Source organism: Felis catus, chromosome D1 (assembly GCF_018350175.1).
Source record: "Felis catus isolate Fca126 chromosome D1, F.catus_Fca126_mat1.0, whole genome shotgun sequence".
NCBI classification, from domain to species: domain Eukaryota; kingdom Metazoa; phylum Chordata; class Mammalia; order Carnivora; family Felidae; genus Felis; species Felis catus.
Window position 1 is genome coordinate 45889687 of NC_058377.1, and position 17457 is coordinate 45907143.

The following is a 17457-nucleotide window of genomic DNA, read 5'->3' on the forward strand; positions in this document are numbered from 1 at the left end:
ATACTTTTTGTTGTTGTTGTTATTGACTTTTTTTAATTTAATTTTAATTTTTTTTAATTTACATCCAAATTAGTTAGCATATAATGCAACAATGATTTCAGGAGTAGATTCCTTAATGCCCCTTACCCGTTTAGCCCATCCCCCCTCCCACAACCCCTCCAGTAACCCTCAGTTTGTTCTCCATATTTAAGAGTCTCTTCTGTTTTGTCCCCCTCCCTGTTTTTATATTATTTTTGCTTCCCTTCCCTTATGTTCATCTGTTCTGTGTCTTAAAGTCCTCATATGAATGAAGTCATATGATTTTTGTCTTTCTCTGACTGACTAATTTCACTTAGCATAATACCCTCCAGTTCCATCCACATAGTTGCAAATGGCAAGATTTCATTCTTTTTGATTGCCGAGTAATACTCCATTGTATATATATACCACACCTTCTGTATCCATTCATCCATCGAGGGACCATCTGGGCTCTTTCCATACTTTAGCTATTGTGGATAGTGCTACTATAAACATGGGGGTGCATGTGTCCCTTTGAAACACCACACCTGTATCCCATGGATAAATGCCTAGAAGTGCAATTGCTGGGTCATAGGGTAGTTCTATTGTTAGTTTTTTGAGGAACCTCCATACTGTTTTCCAGAGTGGCTGCACCAGCTTGCATTCCCAAAAGAGCATACTTTTTAATGCTAGAAATTGCACCTGGAATTAAAGATACAACCTAAAACCATATTCAATAGCATAGATCTGATAGCTATCTACCAACCTTTGAACTCCCAATAAAAGAATGCACTTTTTTCAAATGTTCAAAACACAGTTACAAAAATTGAGCATAAATTAAGCCACAATAAAAACCTTATAAAGTTTCATACAGAGAAAATACTCTGAACATTCTCAGATAAGAATGCAATAAAACTAGAAATTAATAACAAAGGGACCATTTAATCTTCTTTAATAGAAAATTCTCAAAAGCCAGAAAATTCATCACTAAACTATTCTAGAGCAGTAAAAAAGAGGAAAACTTCTGTAATATTTATGAAGTAAATGACACTCAATCCTAATAAAGAATACACACACACACACACACACACACACACACACACACACACACACAATTAGCCAATCCACAAATTGTGATTATCATGAACAACTCAGGTTCACTCCAGCAAAGGACTGTGGAATGTCAAGAAATCTAATTCCCCCAAATTAACAGGTTTATTGAAAAGATCTGATGTTTGCCACTTTAATCACATATTCAAACTTGGAACTACTTGGAATTATGGACCTGATGGCCTCTGCATCATCTATGAAGTATATTCTTACCAAGAATGTTTAATCTAAATGCTATCAAGTCTTTAGACTAAACTTCAGTTTACAGGAAATACATGAATTAAATGAAACAATTAAACAATTCCATGAGGAAAAAATTCAGACAAAACCAGAAAAGTTTTACACCCAAGACAACTGTCACATCAATAAGTCAATGTCATGGGGAGAGGGAAGGAGTGGGGAGATTTAGCTAGATTAAAAGAAAATAAAGAAACAAAACTCTATACATAATCTCCACTAGAGTCTATTTCAAAAAAACAGTAATAAAAGCATTTTAGGACACTACGGACTAGCTGGTATTAGGGAGTGCCTGTTGATTTTCTTACTTTGATAATAGTGTTGTAATTACACAGGAAAATACCCCTATTTGAATGCTCAAGTATTTAGGAGTAAAGTGTCATGATGTTTACAATGATTCACACACATACACACACATAACCACACATACATATAATCACTTACAACTAAGTAAAAATAGCAAAATATTAACAACTGTTGACTCTAGGTGGGTACACAAGTATTCAATTTCAACATTTTCTGTTGAAAATTAGGCAAATAACTTCTAAAATGCTCTTATTACTCAAGTGCTAAAAATAAATAAGAGCAAACTTGGTTTAAAGCATCTTTAAAGTTTCGTGTATGATTTAAAATCATATTTCTAAAACCAGTATTCACATTTTTAAATAAATCAAGTAGTTGCAGTAAGTGACAGAGCCAGTTGCCTAAACCAGATAGTACAGCTCCAGAATCCACACTCTTAATACTCAGTACTATTCTGTACTATACTCTCAGGTGTGATAACCTATGTTTCTAGTGATTCTGACTTGATTATGCTGGGGCAACAATATCCACCAGTCCTTTGATTTTGGTAATTTTAATAATCCAAAAGTATTCTGACACAAGCAAAGAACCAAATGTTTAGACACCATTATGTTACACAAGAAAGCATTAAAAATGGCCTCAGGTGGTTTAAGTAAATATTTAATTAACTGATAAGATCTATCTATACTCTTAATGTGAGATGAGTGACTCTAGCGAACATCTTCATAAACTGGATGATGACCTTATCTTGATTAATACATGACCCCACTGTGACTCTCTGGAAAAAAGATGGAATCAAAGCAGTTCTCAGCAATGAAAATCATTATTCATGAGACAGTAAAAATTCCTTTATGCAAAAGTTTTACCTTCAACTGTTTACCTGACTGAATAATTTACATAAAGAAATCTTATGTCACTTGAAACACTTTCAGGCTTATATAAATGAACATATTTTTTTCAATGAGAGGATACCTTAAAAATAAGGATATCTGACTTTAACAGATATCACTCAATGAGTTGAAGCAAATTACAGATGTAGATGATAAAAGAAAACTGTTAATTTTCTCAAGTGTGATAATGGTATTGTCATTATGGAAAAGACCTTCAATCAGATTTGTGTATGTCATGTTTTATTTAGAGATAACTCTCTAATTTTTTAGTAAACAAAGACCAGTGGGTATTATTATTCTATAAAGTCAATCTTTATATTTTAATGAACTTAATAAACATAAATAACAATATCAATACAAAATTAAATTTTCCATCAAGTATCTGTAAGACTAAAAATATATGTGGAAATATTTCTCACCCCTGGACTATAAGAAATAGTAAGTCAAAAAAATTTTAGTTGGGGTAGAGGACAGTAAACTAGTTCTATTAAATATGTAGATATATGAAAATTTACCTGCTTTTTCTTTCAATTAGAATGGCCACATAAGATGCTGGCAAAGCGGCACCAAAGCCAGGACTCCAAGAGTAGAATTTTCCAAGTATCCTCCTGAAATTCAAATTTGGAATTTTTGTATGAAATTTTTATTTGGTTATTTCAGTTATTACGAACAGAAGTTCCCCTTCTTCACTCCACACTCTACCTAAATGTCTCACAGCACCTCAAATTCAACATGTCCATAACCAAACTAACTCATTAGCTCTCTCCCCTATTGCCATGAACTTGCTCTCTCTCCTGTTTTCCTAGGTTAATAGGATCAACGACGACCTACCCACTTACGTGTGACACTTTGAAACAGCCTTAGCTTCTCCCTTTTCCTTTTCCCCACACATTAAATCATTCCCTTAAGTTTTTCCATATGCAATCGAACTCTCAAATTCTCCAATCTGCTACCCCTGCCTTAGTTAAGTCTCTTACCATCTCCGAATCCGGTTACTACAACAGCAAACTAATAAGAATCTCTCCTTCCAATAATTTAGTCAGTCACATTCATTCAGACATTCCCTAGATCCAACATTACTATGCAAACCCTCTATGTTCTCAGTTTCCTTATCAAATGGGAACAATAATATTACCTATCTCATACAGTTGTTATGAGGACTACATGAGCTATTTCCTAGCACCATGCACAGCACATGGAAAGTGCTAAGGAAATGTTAGCTGTTATAATTATTATTACTACCCCTATTTCTTAACGCATGATAAATATTTAACAAATGTCACCCCTTCTTTGCTTCTACAATCCTTGATAACTTTTTCTTACGGTACTTACTAAAGTAATGTATATTTTTTTAGTTTTATTTAGATATATATGTATATCATTTTTCACTTACTAGAATATGTCCCTTGAAAGTAAAAATCTACATGGTGTTCACATGCTATAAAATGGCCATTAGCTGCTTGGGTTTTTAAAGAGATAAAAAAAAAAAAAAAGATATTTGGAAATGTTAGGAAGATTTTTTTTCCTTTCAAAGACACTATGTTCCTAAGAAAGGGAGAAGCAGCACATAAAACTTGCAAAAAAATCATCTGAACAAAGTTGGTCCATGGATAAAAAACACATTATAAGAAAAAATGTAAATACATACACATAAAGATTAATGATCACCAATGAAATGTTATTTTTAACTGAAGCTTAGCTTTAAAAGAATTAGAAAACCTACAGAGCACATGAAATATGGGTATTTCTAAAATGAACATCAGCAACTTCCTGTTCGAGAAAACTACAAGTGATTCTTCCTCCAATATAAAATCCACAAAGGCCATAGGAAGTTACTGAATGTAAAAATCAAGAAAAATAACTCAATAAGTCAGTTAAAGGAAGAACATAGATGTAACTATAAGCATTTTAAGTATAAGTATTATAGGTATTTGCATTTCCACAAATTAACCAGTTTCACAGAACATAAAGAAATATGCTACAACAGCAATTTATGATTATTGTAATATTTTAAGCCTAATTATTTTATAACTTTATTTTTAGCGTGTGAACAAGTATTAGAAAGTTTCCAGAGTACATATGATAGTTTCTTACACACACTTTCAAGTCAATTTAAAGGCATAATTTCCTCAGTAGTATAAACCTTATCAATTATTTTCTGCCTAATCTGTAAGTTTATAAATATTAATGTTTTGACGGGAAAAAATCTGTAAAGGATATTTGAAAATTATCTTTTTAATTGCAGTTAATGTATACCTACAGAACTACTCTGGGCAACAGTAATATGAAAATGATGTAAAGTTAGTATTTTAACTTGACAGATTTAAGAAAAACACTAGTTGGGATTTTCAACAATCAGTGGGAAAAAAGATAAGAAGTAAATATCTAATAAACATGTTAAGGCATGTCACAGCACTAAAAACTGAATTCTAACTGATCTATGTCATAGGAAGCCTGTGACATAGATAATTATAAGACTTAATGAGAAGTTTCATCAATAGGATATGCCAGAAGTTAACTCACTGTTTTACCTATAAACACGAGCATTTTATAGTCTTTTTGAAGTCTAGTCACTGTATGTGGACCTCACCTACACCATGCACAATTGCTTTGAATTCTTGATCCATGAAATTGGAAAGTTAAAATATCCTAATCAACAACTTGGTAAATATAGTAGGCCTCAGAAAGCTCATGATACACCAAAGCACTTTTGCTATATAATCATAGCAATAATTTGAAGTCTGTATTAATCTTTAAGCCAAGAGGCCCACAACTCCTATTTAACAACCATTCTTTGAGATACATAAATGCCATTTGATAGAGAAAAAAATATATACAAGCAGTGACCTGCACAACATTTACATAAACATCTGTTTGTTTCACAGTTCCAACAAAAGAATCTGTTTTAACCTCCAGTGGTGATTATGAGTACCAACCTTAAAATGCAAAAGAAAGCCATATACAAGGCCCCATTAGCAGTCAGAAATGAAGCAGATTGTAGGATCTCAGGGAGTAGTTTGTGTAAATAATAGTCTAATTTTCGTTTCCGGAGAATTGCTGCAATCTGGAAAGAGAAAGGCTTTTTTGTTTAATCCAACCAATTTTTCCCACCTAACTTAGCTCTTATGTGAAAGCTACTGAATAACAGCATATATTCTAAAATTAAAGTTAAAACGCTGGTATTTTACTGACTCCTCTACAAAAATACAATTTCTGGGACAGAAAAGAAGACACTTTAATCCATTGAAGGTATAATGGGTAAAATACATACCAAGAAATTACATCATGGGTCATAAAGAATAACTACCAAATGTTGTATTTATAATGCCTTAAAAACAGTGTTAAACTGAATAATGGAATGCATTTTTAAATGGCAAAAATAAAGCACAATTCAAATAGAAATTGAATGTCAAAAACAAAACTATTTACAGATATTATCAGCCTGGATATTAGAGAACCTCAGTGATAGAAACCAAAGAAATTCATTCAGCTATTCAAATAGGACTGCTGTGTGACAAAACCATGCTAGGAACACAAAAAGCAAAAAGTAAAATTAATAATTTCTGGCCCACTGGAGCCCGTTAAAGAAAAAAAAAAAAAAAGCCCTGAAGAACAAAACAAACATTGAGAATCTAGTCTACTACAAGTTGGTACCACAATATTGGAACAAGTTCCTGTACCAAGGATTGCAGAAGTTTGTCACAAAAATATTTCATAAAGAGTATCATGTTATGAGTCTTCATGACTTATCTTTTAAATTTAAATTTAGATTGAAAACATATTTTAGTGTTTTTTGTATGTGACCTCAGAATTTAAAAAATTTTTCAAGATTAAAACAAACAAAATAAGCTCTGAACTAATTTAGTAAGGATATTTAAAAATCAAGACATGAGATCTAAGTATTTATCAAGTACATACACAACATAAACAGAATATGAACTGCAATATGGTATGATAAGATACAGTTAGAGATCCTGAAGAATCATTAAGTGTTAGTAATACTATGCGAAGTGCCTTGGGAGTTTATCAAAGAGTGAGTTTAACATAGGAGTGTGCAGCAGTTTCATTGAGAAAGGGATATGAGCTATATTTGGAAAAATAGCAGAATTTTTACAAGCCACAGGGAAAAAATATTTTTCCATCACAATGAAACAATGTATCAAAAGAGGAAAAGTTAAAACAGCATAATTAGGGAATGAGGAAGGGATTGTAAGGAAGGGCAACACTGACTTGAAAGAAGACTAGAAAACTGTATTCACTCCCCACCATCCTGGACATACGCTTTTCCTAAGGTCAGTGATCAATAAATCCAACGGACTTGTCTCAGTGCTCTTCTTACTCCACCCCTTTGAAGACCCTGAAACTCACCATCTCCTGTTGCATTCAATTAAACAACTTGTTAATAAGAACTATGCCATACACAGCAAAAACGATGACTAAGATCGAATCCTTGCCTTCTAGGCGTGTAAAATCTTGATAGGGAAATAGACACATAAACTAGAATATGGCAAATGCTAGACTAGAGGAAGAAGAAACTGCTATAGAAATACACATTAGGAAATGACTAAAAGGAAATGGGACTGGGAAGGTGATGATGTCTAGAAGATATCACTGAACTTTCTAAGACAGATCTTAACAAATAGGTAGAATTTTGATAAAAGAAGTTGCTACAGTTTCCATGACAATGAATTCTTTTCATCCTCTCATTATATCTCTAAATGTTTTTTCCTTCATTAGCATTTCTTCAGATCACTACTCATTCTACATATGCTCTCTTTCCAATGGCATCATCTATCATCTCAAAGTAGGAATTCCTATTATAACTCCAACCTCTTCCCTAAATTCTTAATACATCCTTCAAATATCTATTGGACATATCAATAAATATGTAACACAGGCATCAAAAAACTCAACCCATCCAAAGCAGAACTCACTATATTTCACACAAAAAAAATGGTTTAACCTCTGAGTTTCCCACCTTATCTCAACCACCCAATTACTTACGAACAAAATCTGTCTGTCACAATCACTCCCTGATCCTCAAGCATCTCATTGGTTCTAATGGTCTCCCACTATCTTCAGATTTGAAAATGTAATGTCTCTTTCATTTTAGACTTAACAATGGGCAGAATCTGGCACTATGTTACATATTCAAATAGTTACAGAAAAAAATCTTCTCTGTTCCTGGAAAGGAAGAAACAAAATTATCCCTGTCTGTAGATAATATGATTGTCTACACAATATCCCAAGCAACATATAAAATCAAACAAACAAACAAACAAACTAAACCCAATCTCCTAGAATAAGGCAGTTCAGCAAGGGCACAGGATACAGATAAACCTAAAAAAAATCATTTGTATTTCTATATAAAAGCAATCAACACATGGATGCAAAAATTAAAAATACAGTAGCATTAATAAATCCTCAAAAAAAAATACGTAGGGAAAAATCTACCTGTATAGGACGTATACACTGCAAACTACACAATGCTGATGAAAGAAAGCAAAGGTGTAAATAAATGCTTGTGGACCAGAAGACTCAGCATGTCAATTCTCCCCAAAGTGACACAATTTCTATCACAATCTCAGAAAGATTTTTGCAGACAGGTATAGACAAGATTATCCTGAAATAGATACAAAAAGCGAAGAGATTATAAGAGCTAAAACAACTTTGAAAAAGAGAATCAAGTGAGAAGAATCAGTCCACTCAATTTTAAGATTTACTATGTTGATAGAGTAATCAGGCTTTATGATATTGGCAGAGAAATAAACAAATAGGTTAATGAAATAGAACAGAGAACCAAACCATAAGAGACACTTAAAAACTGAGAATAAACTGAGGGTTGATAGGGGGTGGAGGGGAGGGGAAAGTGGGTGTTGGGCATTGAGGAGGGCACCTATTGGGATGAGCACTGGGTGTTGTATGGAAACCAATTTGACAATAAATTTCATATTAAAAAAATAATAAATAAATAAATAAATAAATAAATAAATATTAAAAAAGCAAAAACAAACAAACAAAAAAGAAATAGAACCATGCAAATACTTCCAACTAAAAGACAGCCTTTTCAACAAATGGTGCTAGAGTAAGTGGATATCCACAGACCCAGAAAATTTTAAGTAAAAGTTAAAAAATAACCTTAACCAAAGTCTCACACTTCACACAAAATTTAATTCAAAATGGATCACTGACATAAATATAAAAAAACTACAACATTTTAGGGGAAAAAAATCAGACAAAATCTTAGGGATTTAAGGCTAGGCAAAGAGTTCTTAGACATGAGACCAAAAACAATTCATAAAAGGATAAACTGTAGGGGTGCCTGGGTGGTTCAGTTGGTTAAGCATCTGACTTTTAATCTCAGATCAGATCTTAATCTCAGGGTCATGAGTTCAAGCCCTGTGTTGGGCTGCACACTGGGCATTAAGCCTACTTTTAAAAAAAATTTTTAAAGAAAAGGGAAAACTGTAAATTACACTTCAGAATTAAAACTTTTTCTCTTTAATAAAATTGTTCAGAAGATAAAAAGACTAGATACAGACTGGGAGAAAATACTTGTAAACTACATATCCAGCAAAGGACGATATAGTATCTGGAATATATAAGGAAATCTCACAACTCAATGGTAAAAAATTAATATAATTAAAAAGTGGCCAAGGTATGAATAGACATTTCACTGAAGATGTGCAAATGGCAAATAAGCACACTAGCCATTAAGGAAATGCAAATTAAAACCCACAAATGAGCTATCACTATACAACCATCAGAACTGGCTGAAATTAAAAAATAAGGGAAACACCAATTTCTGGCAAGAAAGAGAAACTGGATCACTCGTGCATTTCTAGAGAGAATGTCAAATGGTAGAGTCATTCTAGAAAGCAGTTTGACAGTTTCTTGAAAAAATAAATAAAGACACACAACTATCATATGACCAAGCAACTGTAGTCCAGGGTGTTTATCCTAAAGAAATGAAAACGTATGTTAATACAAAATCTATGCACAAATGTTTACAGCAGCTTTTCCATAGAATAGTCAAAAACCAGAAACCACCCATATGTTTTTCAAGAGGTTTAAAAAATAGTGGAGTATCCTTTTCAGCAATGAAAAAGAATAAATGAATGATATATAAAACAATGTTGATGAATCTCCCGAGAAATATGCTGAGTAAAAAAGGCCAATCCCTAAACACTGCATAATGCATGATCTCATTTACATGACATTCTTGAAATGACAGAACCATAGACATTAAGAATAAAGTAATGGTGGCCAGGGGTTAGGAGGAGGTGGCATATGGGAGGAAAGTGGGTATTGTTATAAAAGGGCAACAGGAGAGATCCTTTTGAAGATGGAAATCTTCTATATCTTGACTATATCAATAGCAGGGTTTGGGTTGTGATATTTATTTACTATCATTTTGTAAAATGATACCATCAGCAGACACCAGATAAAAAGTACAAGGAATCTCTCCACTATTTCTTACAACTGCCTAAGAATCTACAATCATCTCAAAATAAAAAGTTCAATTAAAAAAAAGTAGGAGCACTTAGGTGGCTCAGTCAGTTAAGCATCCAACTCTTGATCTCGGCTCAGGTCATGATCTCACAATTCATGAGTTCAAGCTCCACATGAGGCTCTGCACTGACAGCATGGAGCCTGCTTAGAATTGTTTCTCCCTCACAAACTGAGGGTTGATGGGGTGTGGGAGGGAGGGGAGGATGGGTGATGGGTATTGAGGAGGGCACCTTTTGGGATGAGCACTGGGTGTTGTATGGAAACCAATTTGACAATAAATTTCATATATTGAAAAAAAGAAAGAAAGAAAGAAAGAAAGAAAGAAAGAAAGAAAGAAAGAAAGAAAGAAAGAAAGAAAGAAAGAAATTGTTTCTCCCTCTCTCTCTCTGCCCCTACCCCACTTGTGCTCTCTCGTTCCCTCTCAAAAAAATAAGTAAACTTAAAAAAAAAAAAGCAGTCATCCACATGGCCAATAGGAAATGAAACATGCTCATCACTATTACTCATCATTGCACAAAGAAATACCACTACATACAAACCAGAATGACTAAAATAAAAAGAACGGATAAAGCAAAGTACTGATGGGAATGAAAAAACTATCTGTAATTACAAATACCGCCAAAAACTAAATGCCCATTACCAGTAAAGTGGATAAATTGTACATATTTGCAATATTGGTATACCAAACTGTATAGCCTATTGTAAGAAACGGGAAATCTTACACAAAACGTGAAAACAACCTAGGACCTTATCATCACTGTGCTCTAACCCAGAAATTCCAACCAGGGTTTACAAATGGCCAAAATACTGATCCTCTCAACAGTCTGGGTAGTCAGGCCTAGGGTAACAGAGCACAGCAATAAATATTTCAGTGTTCCCTAGTGTGCCACACAATTATTATCATTTTCTAGGTACACCATACATGCTACAGCATTAAAAAAAAGGTTAGGAAACACTGATCTCACCAAATAACATAACAGCAATCGTACACACCATGTAGAAAGAGCACACGCACATATCTATAAAATCATTATCCAAAATCATGAGACACCTTCAGAAACATTTTTATAGCAAAAATGTTGCAATGTTCATAAGAATTGACCAAGATATTCCACATTAATCTCTTATGAATTTTCCAAATATGCTTACAAAAATTTAGCTAAATACAGGTACATAATAGTACTACGATTAAAATATAAATTTATTTGTCATAGTGTTATAATCTTGTTTTAGAAGACCACTTAATGACCAGGGAAAAATAAATCAAAACATATAAATTGAAAATGCAAACTACAAAACAGTATTTTTTAATGAACATACAGAACAAATACGAGAATGTTATTCATTGTTATCTCTGATCATGGCAACATATTATTTTAATCTTCTTTTTGTTTGGGGGTATTTTCCAGAAATTCTACAATAAACACATGATACATGTGTAAAACTGGTAGGAGACAAACAAGTAGGAGAAAATGGGGATTATTACAGAAGAAAGAATCTGAATGAGAGACAGAAATAAATACCCTAATAGAGTACAAAATAATCATATGATAAGATTTTTAACTTTAGCTCTACAACTGACAATTGCTATGAAGGATCCTTGTTTAGATATAATTCTTTAGATTTCAGTTTCTTCAGTTATTAAAGAAATTGAATTAAATGACACAGGAGTGACACCCAGATAGCAAACCAGCAGATTCCAGCATTCATCCCCTACAGAAATGTCAATTTGAACAACTATCCATGCGTGAAAATACCTTCCCAAAAGCTAAGGATTCCAGGTGAGAGATTACAGCACTTCGATGGAACACAGAAATAATAAAACACACACTAAAAAGGGTAAGAAAGAGCGTCTCATGTATGTTACCCAGCCTCCAAGTCCAGGCATCCCAGGGTGGACACAGACACTCACCCCATGAAAGAAGAGTGAAATGAGCACCCATCTTCACCATTAGTGTGTGAGCCAGCCACAAACTAGGGACTCAAGCTCAAGGCCCATCCCAGCACCAGGCTAACTCCTAAGAAGCCAGGCTCCAGTCTTACTCTAGGCCTAACACCAAATTCCAAGCCATCAGGACTGCTCCTTTATGGGACCAAGCACATGGCCTACACCAGTGAACCTAGGCTCTAGGCCTACCCCTAAACACCAGCCCAGCCAGCCAGAAGACTTCAACAGCAAGCCCATGCACAGACTTCACCAAAAAACCTACCCAAAATCTCTGGCCAGTCTACAGGATGAAGGGCTTGCACTACAGGAGCCAGAATTTGGACCCTGTAAATGATACCTGACACCTGGGTGGCTCAGTTGGTTAAGCATCTGAGTTTGGCTCAGGTCATGATCTCATGGTTCTTGAGTTCAAGCCCCACATCAGGTCCATGCTGACAGCTAAGTGCCTGGAGCCTACTTTGGATTCTGTGTCTCCCTCTCTCTCTGCCCCTCCCCTGCTCACATGCTATCTCTCTGTCTCTCTGTCTCTCTCTCACTCTCTCTCTCTCTCAAAAATAAGTAAATATTTTTTTAAAAACGCACACATAGGGGCACCTGGGTGGCTCAGTCGGTTGAGGATCCGACCTCGGCTCAGGTCACAATCTCGCGGTCCATAAGTTCAAGCCCCGCATCGGGCTCTGGGCTGATGGCTCAGAGCCTGGAGCCTACTTCCGATTCTGCGTCTCCCCCTCTCTCTGCCCCTCCCCCGTTCATGCTTTGTCTCTCTCTGTCTCAAAAATAAATAAATGTTAAAAAAAAATTTTTTTTTAATAAAAAAATAAATAAAAAATGCACACATACCAAAACAAAGCCACAAGGAATACAAATAAACAGAAAAACAAAGGAACAAAATAAAACACCAGTAACCAACCCTAGGAAAACAGAGACGTATGAATTGCCAAAGAACTCAAAATAATTATCTTAAAAAACCTCAGTAAACTACAACAGAACACAGACAACTAAATGAAATCAGAAACACAATACGTAACCAAAATGAGAAGTTTAACAAAGATGAAAACTACTTTAAAAAAAAAAAAAAAAAGGTGGGGCACCTGGGTGGCTCAGTCAATTGAGTGTCTGACTCTTGATTTTAACTCAGGTCATTATCCCAGGGTCATGGGATTGATCCCCACATCAGGCTCCATGGTGAGCATGGAGCCTGCTTAAGATTCTCTCTCTCTCCCTCTGCCCCCTCCCTTGCTTATGCTCTCTCTAAATATATGTATGTATATATATATATATATATATATATATATATATATATATATATATATTTAACTATAAATAGGATTTAAATGAAATCCTAAAAATTCCATTTAGAAAAGGAATAAAGTATAAAAAGAAAGAGAAAAAATTCTGGAGCTGAAGAAAACAATGACAAAACTAAAAAAAATTTCATAGACAGTTTCAACAACAGACTAGTTCAAGCTGAAGAAAGAATCACAGTTACTTTGATTAATTACTATTAAGTAATTACTACATTACTTTGAAGGTAAACGGACTAAACACTCCAATCAAAAAACACAGAGTGACAGAATGGATAAAGAAATAAGACCCTTCTATATGCTGCTTCCAAGAGAATCATTTTAAGCCTAAAGACATAGGCATAATGAAAGTGAAGGAATGGAAAAATATTTACCATGCAAATGGATGATAAAAGAAAGTGAGAGTAGCAACACTTGTGTCATACAAAATTCTTTTTAAAATAAAACAAAGACTATAACAAGAGACAAAGAAGGACACAATAATAAACAGGACAATTCAATCAGAAAATACAATAATTGTAAATATTTATGTACCCAACATGAAAGCACCCAAATACATACAGCAGTTAATAACAAACATAAAGGACCTAATTGATAATAATACAATAGTTGCAGGGGACTTTAACATCCTTACACCAATAGATCATCTAAACAGAAAAACTACAAGGAAACAAGGGCTTTGAATGACACACTAGACCATACAGACTTAATAGATACATTCAAAACATCTCATCCTAAAACAGCAAAATACACATTTTTTTCATGTGCACATGGAATATTCTCCAGAACAGATCACATATTAGGCCACAAAATAGGCCTCAACACATTCAAAAATATCAAAATCATACCATGCATCTTTTCTGACCACAACTCTATGAAACTAGATATCAACCACAAGAAAAAATCTGGAAAGAACACAAACACATGGAGATTAAATAACATGCTGCTAAACAATGAATGAGTTAACCAGGAAATAAAAGAAAAAATTAAAAAGTACAAGGAAATAAATGAAAATGAAAACACAATGGCTCAAAATCTGTGGAAGGCAGCACAAGCAGTTCTACAAGGGAAGTTCAGAGCAATGAGGTCTATCTCAAAAAGCAAGAAAATATCAAATAAACTACCTAACCCTTCACTAAAGGAGCTCAAAAAAGAACAACCAGCAGAAGGAAGGAAATAATAAAGATTACAGCACAAATAAATAATACACAAACTAAAAAAAAACAATAGAATAGACCAGTGAAGCCAGAAGCTAGTTTTTTGAAAAAAAAAAAAAAAAAATCAATAAAATTGCTAAACCTCTAGCCAGACTTATCAAGGAAAAAAGATCAAGGACTCAAATAAAATCACAAATGAGACAGAAGAAATAGCAAACACCACCACAGAAATATAAACAACTTTAAGAGAGTACTGTGAAAAACCATATGCCAACAAATTGGACAACCTGGAATAAGTGGATAAACTCCTAGAAACATATAAAATACCAAAACTGAAACAGGAGGAAATAGAAAATTTGAACAGATCAATAACCTGCAAAGAAATTGAATCAGAAATTAAAAAACTACAAAGTCCAAGACCAGATGGCTTCACAAGCAAATTCTACCAAACATTTAATGAAGAGTTGATAGCTATTTTTTTCAAACTATTCCAAAAAAAAATAGAAAAGGATGGAAAACTTCTAAATTCATCCTATGAGGCCAGCATTACCCTAATACAAAAACCAGACAGACACCACTAACAAAAAGAACTGCAGGTCAATATCTCTGATGAACATAGATGCAAAAATCTTCAAAACACTAGCAAACCAAATCCAACAATACATAAAAAAAATCATTCACCACAATCAGGTGGGATTTATTCCTGGGTTTCAAGGGTGACTCAATATTTGTAAATCAATCAATATGATACATCACATCAATAAGACAAAGGGTAAGAACCATGAAATCATTTCAACAGGTGCAGAAAAAGTATTTGGCAAAGTACAACATCCATTCATAATAAAAAAAACTATCAAAAAAGAAGGTTTAGAGAGAACATATCTCAACATAATAAATGCCATATAGGAAAAACTCACAGCTAACATCATCCACAATGGGGAATAACTGACAGCTTTTCCTCTATGGTCAGGAATAAGACAAGGATATCCACTCTCACCACTTTTATTTAATATAGTACTGGAAGTCCTAGCCACAGCAGACAGCAAAAAGAAATAAAAAACATCCAAATCTGTAAGGAAGAAGTAAAACTTTCACTATTTGCAGATGACATATACCATATATAGAAAACCTGAAAGAGTCCACCAAAAAACTGCTAGAACTGATAAACCAATTCAATAAAGTAGCAGGATATGGGGCGCCTGGATGGCTCAGTGGGTTAAGCATCTGATTTCAGTTCAGATCATGATTTCACAGTTCTTGAGTTCAAGCCCCACATCGGGTTCTGTGCTGACAGCTAAGAGCCTAGGGCCTGCTCCAGATTCTGTGTCTCCCTCTCTCTGCCCCTCCCTCACTCACACTCTTCTCCCTCTCTCTCTCAAAAATAAATCAACATTTTAAAAAAATGTTTTAATAAAAAAAATAAATAAGAAATCTGTGGCATTTCTATACACATATAATGAAACAAAGAAAAAGCAATTAAGAAATCAATCCCATTTATAAATGCACCAAATGCACTAGGAAGAAACCTAACCAAACAGACAAAAGACCAATACTCCTAAAACTATTTAAAACAAGGAAGAAAGATGGGGTGCCTGGGTGGCTCAGTCGGTTAAGAGTCCAACTTCAGCTCAAGTCATGATCACACCATTCATGAGTTGGAGCCCACACTGGGCTCTGTGCTGACAGCTCAGAGCCTGGAGCCTGCTTCAGATTCTGTGTCTACCTCTCTCTCTGCCCCTCCCCCGTGCGCGCGGGCGCGCGCGCGCGCTCTCTCTCTCTCTCTCAAAAATAAACATTAAAAAAAAGTAAAACAGGATGAAAGAAATTGAAGATGACACATAGAAATGGAAAGACATTCCATGCTCATGGATTGGAAAAACAAATATTAAATGACTATCAATCTACACATTTAATGCAATCACTATCAAAATACCAACAGTATTTTTCACGGAACTAGAACAAACAATCCTAAAGTTTGTATGGAACCACAAAAGACCCCGAATAGCCAAAATAATGTTGAAAAGAAAAAGCAAAGCTGGAGGCATCACAATTCTGGACTTCAATTCCATTACAAAGCTGTAGTAATCAAAACAGTACATTACTGACACAAAAATAGAAACACAGATCAGTAAAAGAGAACAGAAAACCCAGAAATAAACCCACAATCATATGGTCAATGAATCTTCGACAAAGCAGGAAAGAATATCCAGTGGAAAAAAAAGTCTCTTCAACAAATGGTATTCGGTAAACCGGACAGCAATGTGCAAAAGAATAAAACTGGACCACTTACTTACACCATACACAAAAATAAATTGGGATTAAAGACCTAAATATAGAGGCCCCAGGGTGGCTCAGTTGATTAAGTGTCCAACTCTTGATTTCAGATCAGGTCATAATCTCACAGTTTGTGAGATCAAACCCTGCGTCAGGCTCCATACTGACAGTGTGTAGCCTGCTTGGGATTCTCACCCTATCTCTCTCTCTGCCCCTTCCCACTAGTGCCCTCTTTCAAAATAAATAAACTTAAAAAAAAAAAAAAAAAGACCTAAATGTAAGACCCAAAACCATAAAAATTCTAGTAAAGAGCAAAGGCAGTATCTTAACATCAGCCATAGCAACTTTTTTCTAGATACGTCTCCTGAAGCAAGGGAAATGAGCAAAAATAAACTATTGAGACTACATCAAAATAAAAAACTCTGCACAGTGAATGAAACAGTCAACAAAACCAAAAGGCAACCTACTGAACGAGAGAAGATATTTGCAGATGACATATCTGATAAAAGGTTAGTATCCAATATATATAAAGAGCAGCTTATAAAACTCAACACCCAAAAAACAAATAATTCATTTAAAAAATGGGCAGAAAACATGGACATTTCTCCAAAGAAGGCATACAGATGGCCAACAGACACATGAAAAGATGCTCATCGTCATTTATCATCAGGGCAATTCAAACCAAAACTACAATGTGGGGGCACCTGGGTAGCTCAGTCAGTTGA

General features: G+C 34.5%; 1 protein-coding gene across 2 annotated transcripts in view; it reads right to left on the minus strand.

Moving 5' to 3' along the window:
* Nucleotides 1–17457, minus strand: part of TMEM135 (transmembrane protein 135) — a 255216-nt gene that overhangs the window by 223699 nt on the left and 14060 nt on the right. For both annotated transcript variants that reach the window (XM_045038638.1, XM_011286541.4), the window contains exons 2-3: nt 5474–5601; nt 3053–3145 (exon numbers count right to left, since the gene is read on the minus strand). In XM_045038638.1, the coding sequence (XP_044894573.1) occupies nt 3053–3145; nt 5474–5601 (221 nt within the window). The remainder of the gene's footprint in view (nt 1–3052; nt 3146–5473; nt 5602–17457) is intronic.